Here is a 23,369-nt window from a genome sequence, read left to right as displayed (position 1 = left end):
CTACTGTGTGTTATTGGTTATCCACTGTATGCGTCATGGTAACATCGGTCTGTCTGTGACATGCGTTCAACATCGAAATTTAGTTGTAAAAACCTGTTTCATGCCAGAGGGCGATCTATCGAGTTGACACGAAAACTTGTCGATTTGTCCAGAAGCATTCCAATGTAGTAGCTTTTCGCTGATAGCTGCGTGTAATGTATGCGAATGTAAAATGCTTTATCACTTTCTTACCAACGTTATTGGATCGAGACGAGATGTATGAAACCTGTCAGTGTGCACAATGTTGAATTGAAGAACGCACCTAACCTGTCAGAACTTGAATTGCTATTAGTCGAAACCTTGTTTTGACAAGTAACTGGGACGAGTGAAAACGTTTCACGTTTATGTAAATATGACCCGGAAGCATGGACTTCTGATCATAAAAACCGTGGATATTCGTCTTAATTTGTGCAAAATAATTCAGCTAATTTTTTTTTTCTAATAATGTTTTTATTTCTCTCTGTATATGATGTAACTCTCAAAATGATGTAATCCGATACTAGGAGAAGGAATAAAACATTCGGAAAGCAAACAATAGTGTAGTGAAACAAATAGTGTTGATCGCATGAAAGAAGGGAAAATAAAATTGAAAAAATGGAGCCGGGAACATTGACTAAGGTTCTGCAAGACTTTTTAACAACGGTTGACGGGGAACTGAGTTTGTTGAAAGGAGATTATCTATTGGTAAGACGGATTAATCAACTAGAGTTAAGATAGCGATGCAGAAAACCTGACGTTTCTTACTCACAACATGTTTCTTTCTATATCACACAGGTTCTTTCAGTCGTCGATAAGATTTGGTGCTACGGTCAGTCACATAACAACATTGGGAAATTTCCAACAAATTATTTGCACAAAGTTGACATACCGGATATAAAGGATAACGAAAATTTATACATATCCATCGCTGCCTTCCGAGGAGAACAGCCTGGCGATCTTTCATTTTCAAAAGGTAGTAATAGTCATTATCGCTGTAGTCTGTTAAATTAGAATAAAGGCTTATGATAAATCCTAATCCATACTTATGCATCATCTATTTAACAGGCGAAATTATTTTTGGGGCAAACGAAGTGGAACCAGGTTGGATATCTGGATACACTGATTCACACAGTGGAATTTTTCCTGCCACTCATGCTTGGAAATTGGATACAGCTCTGATTAAGGTACCAAATCCATACATGCGTAGATAATGTCTTGCCTCAGTGGGTTGCAAAAACAAATTCACAGATGATCCCACTTTTACTAACAAGTCAACACTACAGGTCTTTTTTACCAGACTCTCATTCCGATTCATATCTAAGAAGGTAATTCTTCTTCTTTCAGATTTATAGATGGTTTGAAATTTATAGTTGTTACTGTTATGTTACACGTGTATGTAATAATTTGCGTAGATAATTTTTATTCCTTTTCTATCTTAATACGCAAACCAGGATTCCATTTTACTACATTACTTCTATTATTTTATCACCATCTAGAATCAGTTGTACAGTTCGTATTCATGTATACAGTTCCTCGAATATATTATGCAACAATGCTGCTACACTCATGTAAAATCTGTAATAATTTTAACTTCAGATCCCAGTGTACTGAAGAAACTGTGCTTAAAAAATTTCATCAATGATGGTCAGCTTGATCAAAGATTGAATGACACATTGGGATTAAGATTCCGAATGTTTATCATTTTCAAGTGGACAGTTCTAGTCGATAGATAGATAGATAGATAGATAGATAGATAGATAGATAGATAGATAGATAGATAAATGGATTGTAGACAGTAGATAATAGATACATGGGTTAGCAGTAGCAGTAGGTATTCAAAGAAGCCACATCAAGACAGTGAAAACAGTTCACTGATTGTATGCTTGAGGGAACACTACACGACTATTATAATTTCTCCACGCTAAAGGAATATTCTTAACTTTGCGTCATGACAGAATGCAGTACATTGTTATCTGTCCATGGTAGATTTTTTTTATTGCACTTACTTAGAGTGGATAACGATCATTGGCAGAGAATATCCAATGCCGTGTATTTTTTTTTGGAGATATCTTATCAAGTAATTACGGATACGACAAGATGTGTAGTTGAGAGATATCACCAAGGAGAAGCACATCCAAGTGCTCTACAATCATTCAAATAGTTAAATGTCAAGATCAACTGTTCAACTTTCAGAAGGGTGTGAGAAAAAAAATAGCACGACGAAAGGCTAAAGTGACGGCAAATCTGGAAGCCCAGCTAGACGAAGAGTTGGATCTAACTAAAGGCACTATACTAACAGTGACGGAAATCTTGGAGGACGGATGGTGTCGCGGTGAAACCGAAGATGGTAGAATCGGTATTTTTCCCCAAGGCTTTGTCGAGTTCTTAGAAGGTGTGAGCGACGAGTCAGTCGATGAACAGGAATCGGTGGTAGCCGCAAGACTCGATCCTCTGCTCCAAAAAAAATTTGGCAACGACTCAGCTATGCACTACAACGAGGAACCTGCGCCTTGCTATTACGAGCTATTTCCAGAGTTTGCCCCTGAGGATACAAACGGCGATGACAACGTGAAAGGAAAAATTGATGACTATAACGTTCCTGTCGACAACAATCTCAATCCTTTTGGCGTTGATCCGTATGCAATAACGCTATACCCATTCAACGCTCAGTTTCCGAACGAACTAAGCTTCACAGCTGGAGAAGTTGTGCGTTTGATAAAGCACAAAGATTCAGAATGGGCAGAGGGATCGATAGACAATGTGAAAGGCATCTTCCCTGTCTCCTATGTCAACATAATCGTGGACTGTCCGCATAGTGTGGAACCATCCCCGTCGAAATCTGTGGAAGATGAAGAAGCAGAAGAGGAGGTGGAGGTGGTTTCTAAAGCAGGAGATTCGCTGGTACCTGGAGTCGTCGTTAAAGTAGAATACAAATTCGAGGCCCAGATGGACGGTGATTTGAGTGTTAACGAAGGTGATTTTGTCACGGTTGTAGAAATGGCGAATAGTGACTGGGTCAGTGTTAAAAATGAGGATGGACTTGTTGGTCTTTGCCCAAGGGGCTATTTGAACGCCAATTTCGATCTTCAAAGTGAGCAAGGAAACTCTGCAGACGAGAGTGTTGTGCTGAGAAATGAGGAGGCGACAGAAGAACTGAAATTTGAAGATCGTTTCGACAGCAAGAGACTCTCCTGTCCGCATAGACCTGCACCACCAGCTCCAGCGCCGGGCCGAGTCCCGCTACAACGACAAACTACGACTGTCGAGGGTCAAGAGGAAACTGTCGAGGACGTGGAGGATTCGGAAACGGAGAGTAGAGTTAAAGCCAAACAGAAGAAAGCCGATCATCGACAGAACGTCATAACTGAGCTGGTGATAACGGAAAAGGAGTACGTTAGAGATTTGAAGATGACTTACGAAACTTTTAATCTGTATAATCCGAGCATGCTCGAATCCCGGGGTATAGATGTGACTACTTTGTTCGGAAACATGCTGGACGTGATTAAAATCGCCGAGGATCTATTGGACAAGATGCTGTCGGCAATGAAAGGCTGCGACGAGGAATACCAGACCATTGGACCCTGCTTTTCAAAAATGTCTGATAAACTGCAGATGGTCTACGTCAAATACTGCAGCAATCACGAGGCTGCGTTGGCTCTATTGAAAAAAGTATGTTCACAACTTGATTTTTACTTTTCAGTAATAGATCAATGTTTTACCACTAAAAGGATGGATTCAATTGACGGTTTTCAACACTCTTCTAATCTAAGATAAGTGATGTATTCTACATGAGTGTAATTCAAATTCTCTTTCAATACAGTACGAGAATAACTCCGAAATTATGGCAGTGTTTGAAAAGGGTATCGAAACATTGCGCCATCAGATAGCTTGCTTTGACATGAGTTCTATTCTGATAAAACCTGTGCAAAGAATATTAAAATATCCTTTGATGCTGTACGAACTTGTGAAGGTAAGATGCTGCTAGTAATATTTCATTATACATTTTAGTCGCAATACCATTAGAGAAGAATCTAACAGTACATTTCGTAACGAGTATGGATAAGGCTTTTTGTCGAAACGTGAGGTTTACAGCACGCACCGAAGTCGAGTGCTGTAACACGTGAGTGAAAAAAATTATCCGTACGAGTTTCGATCCGTTTTTTTTTATTAGAATGCTAAAAAGTAATTTTTTTCCAAAACGTACGGAAGAAAAGATACAGCAAACCTTGCAGAATGTGGAGGATTTTTTTGTAGTTAGAAATTAAGTCTTGACTATCGATTATTAAATTGTAATTTAATAAATTCCATTCAACTCAATCTATTTGAACCCTGCAGTGGTTTTCAATAAATATTAACTTTATCAGTGCACAGAAGATGACCACCCTGATAAACCAGAAATAGAAGAAGCTTGGCGAGCTATGACGAACGTTGCGAGCTACATAAACGAATATAAACGTCGCAAAGACTTGGTGACAAAGTATTTCGAGGGTGAGAACACGTTGATGCGAAAAATGGCTAAATTGAACATGCACTCCGTGGCAAAGAAGTCAACCAGACTCAGTGCAAAGCTTTCTGCTTCGTTGGGACTGACAAACATAGCACTTGATACTGACTTTGATGAGTACGAAAGACAGTTTAAATCTGTTGAAAAATCAACTTGGCAATTGGCCAGGGATGTTGAGCAGTGCATTGTTTACTTAGGCGAAGAATCTGTCAGCGGTCAGTTAATATCGGATTTGATAAATCAGTATTACCAAGGAACTTCTAACAATGAGGTCAGGAAATTTAACGAAACTCGCTCTGTCATATGGTCAAATTATTTACAAGAGCTGAAATCTTGCCTGGAAAGAAGAGTCTCGAGTCCTCTCAACCACTTGATCAACTTACTCCAAGGCCCAGCGCTACTTATTGAAAAAAGATACGACAAACTCCTTGATTATGATGTCGCAGTTTCCAAGAACGAAAAGAACAGAGATAACAAGATTGTAATTATTCCCTGATATATTTTCTAAGTACTATATTTTTGTTGACATTTCTGTACGTGTTACTGATTGCAGTTTCAGGACGAACTACTTCGCGCAAAAAGCAACTACGAGGCACTCAACGAACAATTGCTAGAGGAACTCCCGACCTTGATCAATGTATCAACTAAAATACTGGTGAATTGTTTCGGCGCCTTTGCCAACTCCAGAAAACTCCTTAGTGGACAAGTTACCAAACGTTATTTAGCATTATCAGAGGTGAGTTGAGAGATTTAGAAATGTGGTAACTTCCCTGAACTTTGTAAATATGTTGTTTCTTAATTCTTCAAATCACAGACGGCAACTCAAATAACGGCTCAGGATATTCTCGAGTCGTTTTTAGTAAGTCATAATTTACTCTGGAACCAAATAACTCGGTTTGGTTTTGCCGGCTCGAATCCCCGGATAGAGGAGAGCCAGGTGGCATGGAACGAACAAAGCGAGAGGCAAAGAAATCTCTTACGAAACAAATACCCTGTGGACAGACTGTTCGTAGTCAAAGAAAATGTGGTAAGCACATCTTCCTTGGACATGGGAGCGAAACGAGGCACCATAGTGGCTGTAATTAAGAATCAGGATCCAATGGGAGATTCGACAAGATGGTTTGTCGACAACGGAGCACTCAAAGGTTTTCTACCAAGCCAAAACTTAGAGGTACTGCACCGCACGTCAAGCGTCAACAGTACGAATGGAAATAGGGCATCGATAAGTCCAGACACAATGGCGGATTTCATATCCTTGGACTCGCCAGAAGCCACCCGTACAGAGTCACCGGACCTCATCTGCATGGACTCGCCAGAAAAGGAAAATAAAACGTCTTCGATGGCGGAAAGGCAGTCGCAATTTTATCAAAACCTGGATGATGCTGTTGACGATTCTCAAAACGATACCACGACTGGTAGTACCAGTGTCCTGCAACATTACCAAAATTTGAATAACGTTGTACGTATAGTATTGTGTCAAAGAGAGTTGAACTATGTATTGGGAATAAATGTGAGGGCGTTGCTAATCAATATGGCGCCGAGAATTGGACTGCCAGTGGATGGTTTTGGGGTGGTTTTGGGTCAATTATATGAATACAAGAGTACGGACAATTCAGTGCAAGCTGTGAGGCTTTTGTTTTATCCCACGTATTTATTACGCTATAAAAAATCCAATGACAGAGGTATTTTAAAATTAAATATGGCCCGTTTGGAGTAATACGTTTATTGCCACCAGATGTCTCAGCGCCAGATTTTCATTACCAATACCCGCGTATCTATGCTTTCGAGAGTTATTTCAAGTATCATTATATTGTTGCAGTATTATTACGCGCTCTACAATTTTGACGGAGGAATGAAGGGCACATTAGTTATAAAAAAAGGCCAGGCATTAAGACTCTTGAGGCCTTGTGATGAAATGAAAAACGATGATTGGTGGTTGGTTCAAGATCGCTCTGGAGCTTCTGGCTATGTTCCTAAGAATTATCTAGGCCCTCCTGAAGCAGTGATATGAGTGACAATGCACGTGAAAAAACGAGGTAATGAATACAAGAAATTTCACCGTTATCAAGTTACTATGATAAAAAAAATTTATTTACACATATGTATATATTATAAATAGATGATTACAAGGACGCCGACTATTGTTGCCTCATAAAAAAAAGTAATAGAGGACTGCGACTATTGCAGTTTTGTTTAAATGTGCTCGAGAAATTTTATATCTACAAATGAACCTGTTGCATATTTTTCATTATCATATTGAATGTTTGTATAATAATTTACCCATAGTTTTTCACTTTCATGATCTTTATATCGGCTTCTCAATGCCTAGTCAAATACTACTGTATAGTACTTTAATAGTTGGTTAAGTAATCACTTTTGGAGATGTTTGAAGAATTTAATGCTACGTTAACTGAGTATCAAATTTTTGCCGAATGTCGGCAATGTGAACTTTATACTTATGTAGGGCTTTACCTCACTATCAATCATATTCTATGAAAGATTTTTCAATTTCCTGCCAATCTAGAGTGACTTAATGAACTCAGTAATTAGTATTATTGTATAATAAATACGTACAGGGTTCTAATGGTTTAATCGATAATCTTTTGAACCGAAAGCTATTTGTATTACATAATGCCTAACAGTTTTATCGGATACAGAGTTGTTGAACCACGGTTCAACAAGTATTACGTGAGAAAGATTAATTAGTTTGCTGTTTCTTTATTTCATACTTTTATCAAAAGACAATTGATCGCCTTTGGAAAGAGAAAATAGAATATAAAGCTTAAAATAACGAAAAATATTATATTGGTATAACTGATAACGCTATCTTATGTCCTATTTGAAGAAACGTAATTTATGAACGAGATTATCGTTATCTGGAAAATAAAAAATAAAAATTTGGCTAGGAAATAGTTTTATGTGACGTATAGAGATTACAAAATGTAAATATTATGAGCAAGCTGAACAGCTTGCAGGAATAATGTAGGGTTATAATAAAATGAGGGAGTACAATGATCCATTTATATGGCGTAGATATTCTGTATTGCAGTTTATTTTGCAAAATCTATACAGACTATACATATACCTAAGTGCATAAAGCAGAGGACGGTCCGTGAATAATTCGGATCACTCTGCATTAATATATAAATGTTTATATGTTCAGCCAACAATAATTAGATAAACTATACATTTATAATTAATAATAAGATTTTAAACAGTTATACATTGTAGATTATTAGTTGTATATTTTGACTCGTGCCATTTACATAACTCCAGATTTTAAGAATTCAAAGTAATAAACTATTTTATCATTGTTATTATATTCGATCTATGATTGAATTTTGAGAATTGTTCTTGTGCGTTAAAAGAAATTGATGAATGTATACATTTGAATTTATCGTATACACCTTATTATGCTATACGTACATACACGATATATAGTATATTACATGCATATGTGTTGGGGTATGTATATGTATGGTATATATATACAATTCAATTGATGCGTTATTCTACTAAGTTTAAGGTGTACGAAATTAAATGAATTATCATGTGAATTAAAATTATACTTTCAAGTTAATTATCAACAATTATCACTGCGTCCTCTTAATTGGAGGGAAAGAAAAACTTGTTCTTCAAGAACTGAATGTAGAATGTTCTGACTGTGCTGTACTTGGCACAAGGATGTAAGATAGATTAAGTGACAGTGAAGTGGAGGAGTTGAAATAATGGAGAAAAGAAACAATAAGCTCATAACGTATTAAAAAAAAAACATTTACTATATCATACTATCACTTATCGACATATAATATTCACTTAAATTGTTACAGTAACACAGACAGTAAATACTAATACATTTCCTTAAATGCTAAGTCGTCAGGGTTTCTTAAAAATACAATTATAAATTGACACAAAAAAAAGTAATCTTAAATTAGTAAAACAGTCTTATTCAAGGTACAAAAAAATAAATCTACTGCACATGATAAGCTATAAATATCATGACCATAACGAGTACACTTACAATTAAAACATATCAATAAAACAGAATTATAAAATTACTGCGATCTAAAAAAAAAAAACCGAGATAAATTATCAATGGCTACAACTGCTTGATGCCAATTATTAGATACTCATGGAAAACTAGTCAGTTTCCTAAGGGAAAGAAAAAAAATGGCGATGAAATGAATTGCGTCAAGTAAATAAATGCGTTTCTTCATAACGCAACGACGAAACATTTTTCTCCAAACTAGTCACATAGGAACGATTAAAAATTTCTTCTCATTTGAACGTGAGAGACTTGATCGGTTAAGCAAATCAACAAGATTTCTCTCCAGGGCATATCATCGACCACCCCTTAATCTGTCGGATAAAAGCGGAGAATCGCCCTTCCCTGGATCTCGGAATGACATAGCTTCTGTACAACATCGAAGGCTTCTTCAGCAGGGTAAACCGTGTGTGGAGGAGGTTCAATTTGTCCCGAAGCCACCAACTGTACAAGTTCTTCGAGCTGTTGCAAGGAACCAGGGTCAACTGGCTTGATGCTTTGCTGCCTTTCCTCTGCACGTCTGCTGAACTTTGGCAAAAGACGATCAGCCACTTCTCGAATGACGAAGACTACACCGCCCTTCCCAAGACATTGCAGGCTGCGGTGAAGGCTTCGTGATGTAGTTCCGAAGTCTATTACAACGTCAACAAGACCCTGACACGCATCCATCGTCCGTTCTATCAACTGCTTCTCATACAAATCTTCATTCCATTGAACAACGTTCACACTGCGATTGATAAAAATAAGATAACGGTTAGTCAAACGCCATTCAGAGCTTGTATTTAGTATACCTGTTTTCATTTCAAGTAGCCAGATTGAATCTGTTCATTTCAGCAGTGATATCTGTTTTAAAAATCCAAGGAGGAATTGCTTCGTGAAATTTTAAGCAAAAAGTGATCAAAAAATCCTTCAAGCCACTTGAAAATGTCATAAAATTTGATCAAGATTGTAAAAGTTCGTTAAAATCAGTCACGATAAAGCTGAGCAATAACATCTAAAACGGTAGTGAAATTTGAGCTGAAAATAACCTGAACATCATGGCAAAGATAAGGTAACACATTTAATGAGCGTAAAAAATAAGTGGTAAACCAACCGTTTGAATTCCTTAGCCATCATAAGTCCGTCATCCTTGAGTGAGGCGATAGTGATGGTAACTCTGTTCTTCATATTGCTGAAGTGATAAGCTGCGATTCTCATTGCCCAAAGGGCGAGTCCGCCAGTACCAACAATGAGGATCTTGCAGACGCTGTTGTCTCCCCTCTCTGCGAGAAGAGCTTGGACATGTTCGTGAGCGGCAAAGACAGTGTTCATTGCCAGGAGAGCACCAGTGGGCAGCATAGCAGCGACGCTGAGTTCCATGCTATCAGGTATTTTGATGAGATACTTCAAGTCGTGGACAACCATATATTCTGCATAGCCGTTGGGAACACCGTCGTACGGGTAAAGAATGACTCTATCTCCGACTGCGTAACCGCAGTTTTCCTTTATTTCGCTACCCAGGGACTCCACGGTTCCAGCGACTTCGTACCCAGGGAAAAGGGCTGCGTCTCTGACCCCGTAGTGAGGTAGATTCACTGGTAAGTCACCCTCCTGTGAAATGTCCTGCGATAGCAGGCTTCCAGTGCTCGATACAGACGTTAGGCTTGTCTGGCTTGGAGAACGGCGAGGCCGGTAACACGCTCCTGCGCAAACCACCCTGATTCTAGCACCATTCGCAGGAACGTCTGGAACTGGGATGTCAAAGCTGAAGACGCAGTCTCGCCCTGCTAGTCCAGGACTTTCAATCGAAACTTGGCGGCACAATTTATTCATCTTGCGAGGTTGCGGTTCCCTGTTTAAAAAAAGAGAGAATATTGATCCAGAATTCAGACATTTGGTAAATATTAATGGTTTTTATAGCAAGGTCTTGGAAAATCTCACACGAATATACCGTTTAAGAAATCAATTCGTAAACAAATAAAATATAAAACGTATAAAAGATAAAATTTTGAAATATTCGCGGACTTTTTTCGAAACTTGACTATTTCGAGGGTTTTCTGTTAATTTCTCTCTTATTCGTCATCCGCGTTATTGTTAGTTGCGAGTTACGGTGCGGTATTATTTTTGAGAGGAAGTGAAAATTAACGGTCGATGAAACACTAATCTCTACGCTTCTCCGAAGGTATAGAGTCGCCGGTGAAAGCTATCTGACGATGACGTTCCATAATTTAAACATTCGAAAACTATTCGGTCACGCTACTTATCCAAGATTCAAATGTTTCGAAACCCGAAGCATAGAGTACCCTCCTTATACTTTAGTGCATTAGGCATGTGATACGTAAAGCTAAAAATACTACGGATTTCGAATAAAATAATTGACGCTCTATTGAAATTTCCCAAACTTGCGATGTGTTTAAAACGAAGTGGGGGAAAATTCGAAATACGTACCTAAGCGGTTCACGAGCTGCGCAATGAGCCAATGGAGTAACGGGAACAAGTTCGACAGGCATTTTTTTTAGAGGAAGAAGAAAAACAAAAGCCACTGGTGCAGTCCTCGAGTTAGCCGGTAGTAGACGGCAGTGAATAGACAATAGAACTATGCAATAGACAGCGAAAAGGACGGCGTCCCTTCCGTGTTACGGTAATAACCGTTTAAAAAACGAGAAATATACCGCGATGTGCGATGCGTGCTTTTTCACAGATTCGAAAGAGTAATAGTTATTTTAATTTAGTCTTGCGACAAATTCGTGGAAAATTGATCACTTTACACAAAGCGTATCACACCTCTCGCGGTACGTTACATGGAACATCTGAATGCTCGCGCTGCGCTCCGTTTCCTTTTTATACCTCCCGACAAACTGCGCAACGCCCCAACTCAACCCATAGAGGAACTGGTGGTGGATGGAACACTCGCAGGCCACGTGCTCGGTTAATGTTCACACGACGTGCCTCCGCATATCTCGATACTTCCAAAACCTTGCGCCTGTGTTTGTGACTGCGTTTCTTTTTCTCTTCGTAGGCAGCCAACAGCTGGTATACTGCTGGGTAAATTCTGCTGTTGCCGAACAAGGATACTAAATTATGCGGCGAGCCGCGAGGATCGAGTTAGAATAAAGTAATTAGGTCCTTTTCACAACTCGATATTAAAAAATAACGTCATCCGTTCCTACCTATATCCTCATATTACGCTAATAGACGTCACAACGATAATGTTTAGTTCACACATCCGTGTGATGAATTGTTTGAAAAACATTCGAAACGTTCTTTGGGAGCATTTTAGGTTTCTGTTTGATCCCTGCGTCCGTCGTAATCAGTAATATATGTGTCAAAGAATATATGCATTTACCTAGAAGGCCGTGGTCATTGTTGCAGCTGAATCCTCTGAGGTCAGAATCCTGCACCTTTAGGCATGTATTACATAACGAAGCCTGTATCAAAGTTGATATCACCAAACATCGGAGTCCACGTGTCTCAAACTCTAAAAAGGGCTTGACAGCCTCATTTTGTACGCAATTCTGAAGAAAAACACTGCCAACACATTTTCATTTGACGTAGAAATAAATAAATGGCTTAAATTCTACGAATTTATCATCGCGATTTCATAGAATGCGTGCCATTTCTTTATATCTGCGTCAAATGAAGATGTATCGTAGTGTTTTTGTTCAGAATTGCGCATAGAATGGGATGTTAAAACCTTTTTAGGAGATATATCCGCCAACGACGAAATCGACCAGGGCACCCCCTTAATCTCGAGCATAGTAATAGTTGCATAACACAGCTAAAACGGCATGCAAAATTCGTAATACACACAAAGTTCTGTAGGCTGTGTACGCGTGCTTGCTTGAATGCGGCAGAATTTGTCATCACTCGCAACAATGGTGATGTATCGTCCCTCTAGGATAACTCCATATTCTTAGGTATGATATGTTCTTTACTTTTCTTCCTTTCCCCGCCAGTTTACCCCTCATTTTTCATTTGAAATCTCGATCTTTCGGATCTGTGACATATCTAGAGAAACCTTGATAACGCTTTTCTCTCCCTGATCTCACGGGATCTAGGATATATGTAGGATCGGTTTTTCGGAATTAGAAAGACCGGCGTCCACGGACGGGACGCGTGCCAATGCTCAGAGTTTTTCACCTATAGGTATACATACCTACGTATGACCGTACATATATTATGCCTCGGCAACTCTAGGTGTAGAAGTGTTTCGTCGTTATATACCAAAGAATGGATTCAACGGAAAGGCCGATCGAGTTTTAGGCTAGCGCCACGCCGTCTGGGAAGGACGTGTACCTACACCTAGATCGGACGCGTGTACGAATAATTCTAAAATTATCAATAGAGTATTTTGTGTGGGTATACCTATAATAGCCAGGTCGATACCCGCGTGCAGTCTTGAAACGTAATATTTACGTTTTTACATACCGATGATTAATCATTTGCAATTCGATTCAGTCTCAGTGCTGAGGTAATTGCAAGCATCCTGTTATATGTACCGGATGTGAATTATTCGGTGATGCAGGTCACGATTGAGAATCGTTTATTCTATTCGGAAGAACGTGAATATATCGGGCCATCGTTCCAAACGGATCTATTTAGGAAGCTATTATATAGCAATTTGCGTTTCGGAATCGTGTATAATAATTCGTATATATATATATGTATATATATATATATATATATATATATATATATATATATACGATATATATGCGCTTTCATCTACAGAATTATTATACATATATATTGTACTTCAACGATCGTTAGCCATTATTTAAATACGTCGAGTATACCAATAATATTGCATTATATCATCGAAACGGTATGGAAAACTGAAATACACGGATATAAGGGAGATTATATTTAGGGAAGGAAGTCCTACGACAATCCAGTGCAGGTATAGAATACCGAGAGATTAATGGCGAAAGGAAGTTGCGTAACTGTAAATCGTTATAAATATATTATAGAAATCGAATTGTAACAACGATGGCAGGTGGAGATTCTCGGAAGAACGATCAACATATTTCAATCATTGATAAGTTGGGAGGAAAAAAAATTAAACTTTTTATCGTATTATTTTCTTCACGTCAGAATCGTTATCGCGTTCCGCTGACGAAAGTGATGAATTCGCGTTGATATTTGAGTTTACTCTACAGCTGCGTGTACCTATATGTATACGTATATTATAATTATACATCAAGCTGCCCGTTGTAGTTTTAACGTTAGATTGAATGAGAACTTGTCAAAATCACGCCCCCCTCGGTTGTTAATCATTGCGAACTGGTTTCAACACTGTTAAACAAGTGCCACCCATAGCTGCGATTTTATCTCTCGGATCTTCATCCTAAATGAAAAAAATTATAGCCAATAACAAACGGTGATAACTTGTTTTCTCGATATTTATTGTTTATTTTTTTCGTTCCTTCATTGTATCGATTTTATCGTGATTAGGATATCTTTTTCATCACAGTTGTTTCCTTATTTGTTCAAATCTATTTACAGTAACTTGTTTACGAATTTTTTTCACTCAAGTACACAATCGGCACGTGGATATAAGGCGGTTCTAAAGGCCAAGGCGAAATTTGCAAAACATCGCAACGTGTCAAGTGTATCTTTGTTTGTATTGTAATTCTCATACACATCTACATCAGCCACGTGGTGTATCCAATAAAGTGCGTGATACATCGTTGAATTCATACGCAACTCGGGTACAGCATCAGAGTGATCGATATTAATTACTGCCATTATATTCGCGTCGATAAATGACTTAGGGAAAGTAATTCTATACAACACTGGGTGGAAAAATAAATTTTTAAATATTCACCGTCTTATGTTCGTCGGTTAAAATTTTAACGTTTTGTTAATACTTACAACGAGCTTTGTGTATTCTCAACCGTCGCCGGTTCTCTTTTTCTCCTTTATGTTTTTCTTCTCTCTTTGCTCGGTAGTTAATACATGCTTTCATCTATACAATAGACTCTCGCTGGAATAGAATTCAGAAAAAACTCGAAAGTATGACACAAAATTGAACCGTGTCATAAAAGCGTTAATAAACACGGCAGTGTAATGTGTATACGCAAAATTGAGCACTTTAACTAAACAATTATTCTTTGAAAAAGTATGGATCAAAGAATATACCAAGAATTACGCAGCTCAAATGATGTATACATTTTTACGTTCTTAACTCGATGAGAAGTAAATAAACACGTCTAGTTTCCTTTGCCTAATTCCATATTATTTTCGGTATTGTATTTCAATTTTTAATTTAAATAGAAATTTCGCTCAATTATAGTTGTGGAATAATCTGGAATTGAATGTTTATTCTGTTCAGTTCGTGTAATATTATATCCAAGAATAAAATCCCGTCGGATGTTTATTTCCGCAGTTGTTTCTTTCCACGAAATATCTATAGAGGTTGGTTTTTATACGCAAACGTATTAATAGTAGTTTAAAACAAGGGTCGTTACTCGTAACAACCATCTGCTTTATATATTATTTCCAACTTGATAATTTTTCCGCTCAAAATGAAGACACCGACGTTTCTGTGTTATATACATATTATTCATGGCTCGCGATGTGTACACATTTAGGCAAAGCTATAATTAAAATGTAGGCACGTTGTGTCCTTGTTTTCGCAATGATTGCTGTTTGCAGGGAAATCCTTAGTCGCGCGTGAATTATGTGTTTATATACACCGAACTACGACCTCGCTCACTTCTGTAGTTCAAATATTCTAAAAAGAGATGTCTTCCCCGGATTTTAAAGCAAGAGAAATAAAACAAGAAAATAAGGGGAACGCTCCACAAAGAAAACAGTCAGAGAGAGAAGGAAACGAAATCGCATTATCCTAATTATTCGATTAATGTGAAAGTGATTGTATATTTTACAATTGACTGATTATTAACGAACCGAGAGAATGCAAAACTGACCAATACCAACATAGAAATCGTTAGTAAATTACCATATTCATGTACACATTCAGTCTCAGCTTATGGGCTAAAATTAAACCACAATACGTTTAATAGGTAGAGTAGAAATTGCTTTGTATAAACGTACGTGCGGATTCGCATGGAAATTAGTTGGAAATGAGAAATGACAATTTTAAAACTAATTTATCCCAAAGCGCTTCAACAAGATAAGATGTATTCATTATCACGTGCAAGATATTCGATCATCTGAATACCCTGTAATAGATTATATTGTTAAATGCAACGTATCGCGATTATTATTTATATACTATTTATTTGTATTTATATTGATAATTCGATTTCCTCGTGCGTCAATTGTCCGGCATAATCCAACTGTCTGCAATTCTAACCAGAGTATACCTGTATAATATAAAAAGGAAACTGCAGTGACGTAAACTGGAAGGCAATTACCTTTACATAATCATCGCGGAGCGTAAATTGATATTACAAAAACTGGCCGTAAGGTTATCAGTAACGATTAAAAGTTTTTAGAAATGTTAACAAATTTTCGTACCTCATCTAGCCAAATTTCTTTTCTCTATTCTACGTATCTATATTTCCTAATTTTCTCCTTCACTCTCGCCATGTTATTGTCAATACTTCCCACGCATCATATTTCATCTATATACAGGGTGACTCAACCGAAAGCATGATGTTTTAATCAACGGGATTTATTTCAATGCAATGTCAGTTCCACAATCATAGATTCTGCGAATGTTTCTTATTTGTTGATTCACTCTGTACATCAGCGAATGTATAAAGCTGCAGGTAGTAGGTGTTATGGTACAAAGTCTAATGTCTGAATCACCGCTCAACAGTTTCAACAAATTAGCGAAGGACGACAACTTTATAAGACTGGGTTACACAGAAATTTCAATTCAGTTAGTTACACCTGGAAATGTCTATCAAAAAAAAAAAAATTAGAAATCCAAGTTTGGTAAATGTGTGATAAAAAGTGTAGAAAGCATTATTTCTAGAGGGGCCGTTACATGCAAATTTGGAATATAAATATTAAAAAGCATTACGGTATCAAGCTTGATGCCTGGATTACTGTGTTTTAGTGTCAACAAAAAGCGTAAGTGCTTTTTCGACACTGTGATCATCGATTAAAGCGATCGTGTTATCATTTCGAATGATCATTTGCTCCACATTTCACAAATACCCGAACACCACGGCATTGGAAAGTGAAACAAACAAGTCTGCTCAACGTGATCACTGATCACGGTAAAAACGTATACCTTGAATTTAATTGTATAAAAAATGGACAACTGCCAGATGATGATCGAAGAGAAAATACACGTATTATACGCGAGAAAGAATTCATCGAGAAAAATTCCGTTCGCGTTTCTGTACAGGATTTCAGTAATTGCAGACATAACCTAAAATCGGTAAGGTATAACAAATATCGATAAGTGCATTTACAGAAACAAACGAAGGTGACTTATGATCGTATAACACGATCGTCGTCGTATTGTGAAAAAAAAAAAAAAAAAAAAAGAAAGAAGCGACACCGCGATCAGTTGTTCCTGTAAGTGATGAAATAAAAGAGAAGAATCTGGAACAACGGTTACCTGTGAAACAAAGAACAAACTAAAGGACAAAAGATTTAAAAAGAAGAAAAGAAAAAATTGAACAAAGAGCGAAGCAAACGTCCCGGCGTAAGAAAAACATATTCTACTATACGCGTTTGAAACGGCGAGGTGTTGCTCTTTGCTCGTTTTTGGTGCAACGCCTGTGTGCCGCGCAACGCCAGCCGTCGGCAAGAGCCGAGCAGGGGAAACGGTCGATGATCAAGGCATGCCACGATCACGTGAACAGCATCGAACCTGCACGTGACTGTGAGTCGGTCACCTCGCTCGCTACATGGTACATGCTCATCCGTTGCTATCGCCTACACCGCGAAGAGAGGAAACGAGCCCCAGTCCCAGATTTTACGTAGATTTTATACCACGGAGCATGTGTGTGTGTGTATGTATCGCGAATCTGCACGGTTTTTATACTTGGTACAGTTTTCATCGTGATATTTAGATCGCAGCTGGCGCCTAACTTTTCCCGTCTGCCAAAAGTATAATAAACATAACGGAAGAAAGAAACGCGACCAGGGATGAGAATGCGAATGCTGATGAATGATGAATGAAATGAGAGAGCGAAGAAATATTAAAAAACGATGAAGAACTCAAAGTTGAAAGTCCAAAGCGAAGATAAACTGAGACAGAAGAAAAAGAAATCGGAAATTAATGACTTCTTAACGTTTCAAAATTCCACCGTGCAAAACTTACCGAATTCGTATTTTGATAGGTTTCGTCTAGTTACGAAGCTCGGGAGTTTCGCACTGTGAAATAAAAAAAAAATGGGTTCCCAGCTGGCACCAAATTAATTGTTTTTGACGAACCGTTTAGCTCATGGATGGAACCGTGGCATTACGTAAATTTTAGGATGAACCCGTATATTAATATTGTATGTACCTTCAGGTGGACGTCACCTGCATGCTAAACACATACAAGTTGCCAAGTTTGCCTTGAATCATCGTCACGAACCTACAAAGATAACGTACCAGACTGATGAGTGATTACTGCTCATTCTTACAACTATCCGTACGTTGTTGGTTTACCGTTACGGCGACTCAACATCGCAGTCGTTGCTGTATTGAGTAACTAGAAAACGATTCTATGTGCTATCGAAAGTAGTAATCGTATCGATTCATATAATGGGTTCTCGTGAGAAAAATGGACGGCCCATTAAAGCGAAGGATGCTCACGTATACTGTCCATCATTGCGAATCAATTAGAATGACTGGAACTGATTGATATCAGAAAACGATTATAATCCATTCAGTAAGAGCCATCAGATCACAAATGGTGTGCTAAGCATGATCGTAAATCTGGGTTATATTATCCATCGCGGATACAGACTTTTTACAACCTGCTTTTTCAATTTTCTTCAATCGGATTCTCTGACAATAAACATATAAAACTGCTTGATACTCCAAATCGCTATAATTTTATTCTTCGATCCAATCTTGAAATCAGATTATCTCATAAAGAAATGTGTTTATCGACTGTACGACCCTGGCATAGTTATTAATAAACGTGCAAAAAATGTTTGTCCTTATATTAATTAAAGCACGTTCCCGATAGAGGTAATTAGCGATTCGCAGGAAAGAATAATACTGCGTTACTCTTTGATTTCCGTCAGATACAGTAGTCCTGTTTACAATGATTAAGCTACCACACCGGGATTAGTAGTATTTACGTAGTGACGGTCGGTTTATGCATGAGTGATCGATAAGTCTCTGGGTAAGTCGTCGATCAAACGTCTAACGACAGTAGCTAAAAAATTGGATTAAAGTAATTCGCAGATCGTAAAGTATTTGAAGTAACTACACCGAAATACCACGTCGAATTTCTTTATAAATCTAACGTTTACACGCGTAATTGGGTCGTTGTTTGATACTATAATTATAACAATGTCGGATCATGATTAAAATTTAACGATAAGTCTGTTTGCTGCCTCCAGCAAATGCTGATAAACGTTCCTGAATAACGCTCAAGGGATTCGCATTGTAATTAAATGGATGCTCTCAATTTGTGCGCTCGAAAAAAAGATCAACTAAATCAACCATCTGCGGCTATTGTTAAAAAGCGATCGCCTGATGCGGAAACGCGGGGTTTTTAATTATTAATTAACGTAACATGTTTATCTTCTAGAAATATAACTTATTTCTAAGATTTATCTACAGTACAGCATAGCAAAAACGTAGTGTAAACAACTAAAGTTAACCAGTGTACCGTTCCTTTATCAGTACTGCATACGTGCTTCAACTCACGATTCGGTGATCTGGGTGAACATGAAAACCGAGGAAAGTCGGCGTCAGCAGCTCTGTAAATAGTATATAAAGCTAAACGAAATAAATAATTTCGGTCTTCATTACTCTTCGGAGTAATCGATGTAAATAAACGGTTTTACACATTATTCGTCGAAGTTATAAATAGCAATGGCAGTTTAAGCATCTACGACGTTTTAATACATTGATTGGTCGTAATTGATGAGATAACGACTCGACCGATTGGGGCAGTATTTTATACCGCACACGCCAACGGTACCATTTGGAATCAGGGAGAATGATCACTCGATTCAAAGCTTAAAAAATTGAACATTATACAGTGAATAACTGTTCAGGCCAAACGATGTCTGAGGTCAAGTTGGGGTCGAATGAATCAGATGACGTCACGAGCGCAATGCCACGGGGGGTGTTCGAGAAGTGTCCACAGGTTCGACATACATACGTGGCACAAGAGCAAAATGAGCGTTGAAACTATGCCACGTAAAAATGACTTATTGTTAGGTACATACATTGTATGCGCATATGAATTATACGGTTTGTTTTATACCGCTTTTAAAGACCTGAAACGATGTAACTGTTGAGCGAGTGACGTAATACCGACAAACCCATCATCAAAACAACACCGTATACCGCAACCGAATGTTTGCATAATAGCTGAAAGATAAGGTCATCCGAAAAGATGCTTTTTCGCTTTCTCAGAGTAGATAACTTCGTGGCACACAATTGCCTAAATATTTTAACAGCGGATGAACCGAGAAAGATTGAAAAAATGAAACGTTAAACTAAAAGGCCTGCAACTCATCGGTCGTGGCTGTTATCTAAGACACGTACTAGCTTGACTTGGTCTAATTGACCATACGCAGCGATGATCACGTAACCGTGAGTGACCGCTGGATTTAAGTGTCGCCCCGGGTTGAATAATATTGACGAAATTTCACTAGAGATGTGCGTCGAAAAAGTTTACGACTTTGGTTGACACATTGTTTACGAATATCACGGATGACAAACGTATCGTGAGTCAACTTGTGGGTGTGATTTCAAATTATTCAACGCGAGCTTGCGCTTTTGCGACGCGGTGAAAACAAACGACAAAAACCAGAAACATGCACACCATCTCTTATCTATTGCGACTTGGGTCAATTTTACGCTCTCGTAACTTCACACTCTGAAGGTTGCCGTAACAGACGGTCATCAAGCAATGTATAGACGCGCATAAGAATTTCCCATCGCATCCTCAAATTTATCTTATCTGTTTCCACAAATATGTGATAAGAAGTGTTATTTATTTATTTCGTGTATTTTTTCGGAATCGTAATCTGTGATCGAACTAAGTAACCAGGTTTACTGACTCCTCTGTCCAATATGCGGCGTAAATAGAATAGTAAATAATTTCGTTTTGTTTGATCAGTATACGATTATGCGGTGTCAATAGTGCCAACACGCTTTTGGACTTTCAAACGTGCGTAGTATGCGGGTTTTTGGGATTTTGTAATAAACGAGCCGTATCTTCATCAGTATAATGACGATTTAAAATGATGCATTTGTTTTCTAGGCATTGCCATGACACCAACAACGCATTCTTTTCCCAACACCGTATAGATGTGGCTACGACACGGGTAAAATTTACCGGCTGTCAATCCGGAACAAGAAGTTTGTCCTGCCAAACGTTTCTCATACCGTGTGCCAAAATATCTAGGCTGACAGACTAGACATGTTCACACGGGAGAAAAGTTACGATGAGTAAAGCAATCTATCGATCGACGAGGTGGACAGCCGTGACGACCTTGACACTACGAGACGAGGGGTACCAAACAGATGATTAAAGCAAAATAGGACGAGGAAATAGAAAGCGGAAATGCTCGGAGAAGTAAATGACATGACGTCGGAATAGGGAGGAAGTTACTTTCACACACTCACCTGTTACCAGGCAGTGACGTCCAGTAGAGATAACTGCAGTCCACTGCAGAAAAAACGAGCTTTGTTTCGCACTGCTCAATTTCGCGGATGCAGAGTGCAAAACGGAGTCACTGATGTTTTTATTTCTTTTCTTTTCTTTTCTTGTCTTTTTGACTATCTTTACGATAGTGCGACAAAAGTGGAGAGACAATTAATTGATGACGAAACAAAGGAGGAACAAAGGAAGAAAAGGAATAACCACGGGTGACTGAAGATAAATCACAAATCGCGACAGTGATTTCAATTTTCAACTGTTTACCGCCCCTTTTAACAAGTGTTTACTCGGTGACTGAACGAAGGACTGACTGGCTCTCTGACTGATCACACTCTTCTTGTAACAATTGGTAGGGTTTACCCTGCTTGTCCTACCTCAGACTTGTGTCAACTGCTCGCCAGAGGGAACTGCAGACTGCAAGTGTATACGATTCCCTCCTCATTTTGACACAAGGGGTGGAATGGGGGTTACAGAGGGCGCTTCAAGGAGAAACAAGAAGGCGCAGGCGTGTGGTATTCGTGATTTTCATTGGGGTGAGGTGAAGACAGCCTACGCATCGTGCTATGCTGATATATGATTTACGATAAACTTATGGTGGATTTTGGTATCAGTACAGCACGGTGCAGGCTATCACCCCTCGACATACATTGCAAGAAAATACGAGAACCACTGACAATGTGAATCCGTTCATATTGAGTATGAGCCAACTAGTGATCGAGGACTATGACTTTTGCGTAGGCTTCGTGACCTTGAAGGATTTACATTCTAGAAATTTCGGATTATGAAAAGAGAGGAATAAACCCTGATTGTTTTAGACGAAACACTTTACGCCCGGCAACGGGGTAGTTGAAAAATGATAATCTAATTGATAATCGAATCGTCATTGAATAGGTTCAGTTCTTAATTGTTGCTCAGCTGAAATAAACAAATCGCACATGCAGAGTAGTTTAATCGCATCGTCAGCAAGAATGCAATTATTAACCGTAAGTTATCATAGTAAGTAAAATGTCGGTCCAATGATGAGCAACGTAATTCAACAGATCAAACGGTTTGAATTATATTGTGGAGATCGCAAATATCTTCTATAGGCCACTAATTTGGGGTGAAATTCTAGTTCGATAGAATCTAGTGGTGATTTTGCGCCCGATAGGTATGCAACCACACTTGCACTAAACCATTCGTGATGCCAATTAAGGCGTATGTGTTTATTTAATATTTTTCAATCTTTGAGTTGATATCAATTCGTAATTTATATCAGATGATACAATTTGATGGATCTTAATAAATACGAAAAGTGATTTCTACGAGCAATGTTACAGATATGTTCCAAAAATTATTGTATTGGTAAAGCAACGATGTTTTGCCTGCGAATAGACAACCGCGTTTGCAGTTAGGCAGTACTTGATGGTGACTAGGGGGCACGTTGCCATTTTTTTGTGACTGATTATTCGAACGTAGATTTACCCGAAAACCCTCTATACTTTCAATCTCTGCACAAATGTAGTTTGCGAACAAGTTTATTTTACTTGAATGAGAATATATGGCAAACTTGAGAAATTTCCTTGTCTTATCAAACCTTCTGCCGATAATGTACCGATGTACAATTTCTGCCATACGAGGCTTTCTTCGCTCGGTAAGTAGAGATTGTAGAATTTCTAAACCGCATCGAATAAAGGAGATTAAAATAGATCGCCAGCCAACTTCTATACGGTATTTCGTACGTTTCATCTCGAAGCACGCGAATCATGGGTAGTCAAAAATACGTCATCCTCACTGATAAATAGTCACTATTGTGAGCTTCTCATTGCCGGGCCTTTCACTCGTGTTTAACTGTACTTATCGAAAGATCTGACCTGAAATAACAACCAGTCATTAATTAAAATGCGTGTATGTGACGATCAAGGGGTGCAGATTATCATCAAATGATCATATTAATGAGAGATGACCAATAACGGGGCAAGAATTATACAATATTCCTGCAGATGTAATCACAGGAATCATGATTTATTATTCATTTGTAATTTATTTAATTTTATTCATTAACTATACATGTATCT

At 38.3% G+C, this 23,369-nt stretch overlaps 2 protein-coding genes across 5 annotated transcripts; one reads left to right on the top strand and one right to left on the bottom strand.

The window, feature by feature from the left end:
* The first annotated feature begins 250 nt into the window (after window positions 1–250).
* LOC124305365 (dynamin-binding protein-like) lies at window positions 251–8,662 on the top strand. Of its 3 annotated transcripts, none has more exons than XM_046764701.1 (10): window positions 251–385; window positions 543–723; window positions 814–991; window positions 1,084–1,202; window positions 2,212–3,687; window positions 3,839–3,988; window positions 4,383–5,003; window positions 5,076–5,258; window positions 5,337–5,981; window positions 6,342–8,662. In XM_046764701.1, exons 2-10 carry the CDS (start codon window positions 634–636, stop codon window positions 6,531–6,533), a joined length of 3,654 nt encoding a protein of 1,217 aa, XP_046620657.1. In that variant the 5' UTR covers window positions 251–385; window positions 543–633; the 3' UTR covers window positions 6,534–8,662. The 3 variants fall into 3 exon arrangements, with proteins under 3 accessions (XP_046620657.1, XP_046620658.1, XP_046620656.1); XM_046764702.1 differs by having other exon boundaries at window positions 355–723; window positions 6,342–6,558; window positions 6,642–8,662; XM_046764700.1 differs by having other exon boundaries at window positions 355–723.
* On the bottom strand, window positions 8,281–21,703 carry LOC124305369 (uncharacterized). 2 transcript variants are annotated; one of them, XM_046764713.1, is made up of 3 exons: window positions 21,279–21,703; window positions 9,661–10,398; window positions 8,281–9,294 (listed from the first exon to the last, which is right to left on the bottom strand). In XM_046764713.1, exons 2-3 carry the CDS (start codon window positions 10,377–10,379, stop codon window positions 8,877–8,879), a joined length of 1,137 nt encoding a protein of 378 aa, XP_046620669.1. In that variant the 5' UTR covers window positions 10,380–10,398; window positions 21,279–21,703; the 3' UTR covers window positions 8,281–8,876. The 2 variants fall into 2 exon arrangements, with proteins under 2 accessions (XP_046620669.1, XP_046620668.1); XM_046764712.1 differs by lacking the exon at window positions 21,279–21,703 and adding an exon at window positions 10,995–11,364.
* Between the last annotated feature and the right edge of the window lie 1,666 nt (window positions 21,704–23,369).

This window comes from Neodiprion virginianus, chromosome 5 (assembly GCF_021901495.1).
Source record: "Neodiprion virginianus isolate iyNeoVirg1 chromosome 5, iyNeoVirg1.1, whole genome shotgun sequence".
Taxonomy (NCBI): Eukaryota; Metazoa; Arthropoda; class Insecta; order Hymenoptera; family Diprionidae; genus Neodiprion; species Neodiprion virginianus.
The sequence above is the reverse complement of the archived record's forward strand: the minus strand, read 5'-3'. Positions and strand labels throughout refer to the sequence as shown.

Excerpts from the sequence above, each read along its gene's own strand:
- LOC124305365 (XM_046764701.1), top strand. The coding sequence starts at position 634 with ATGGAGCCGGGAACATTGACTAAGGTTCTGCAAGACTTTTTAACAACG. Across the intron at positions 1,203-2,211 it reads TGGATACAGCTCTGATTAAG|AAGGGTGTGAGAAAAAAAAT; the intron begins GTACCAAATCCA and ends TTCAACTTTCAG. Across the intron at positions 3,688-3,838 it reads CGTTGGCTCTATTGAAAAAA|TACGAGAATAACTCCGAAAT; the intron begins GTATGTTCACAA and ends CTTTCAATACAG.
- LOC124305369 (XM_046764712.1), bottom strand. The coding sequence starts at position 11,056 with ATGCCTGTCGAACTTGTTCCCGTTACTCCATTGGCTCATTGCGCAGCT. Across the intron at positions 10,399-10,994 it reads GCAGCTCGTGAACCGCTTAG|GGAACCGCAACCTCGCAAGA; the intron begins GTACGTATTTCG and ends TTTTTTAAACAG. Across the intron at positions 9,295-9,660 it reads ATGGCTAAGGAATTCAAACG|TGTGAACGTTGTTCAATGGA; the intron begins GTTGGTTTACCA and ends TATCAATCGCAG.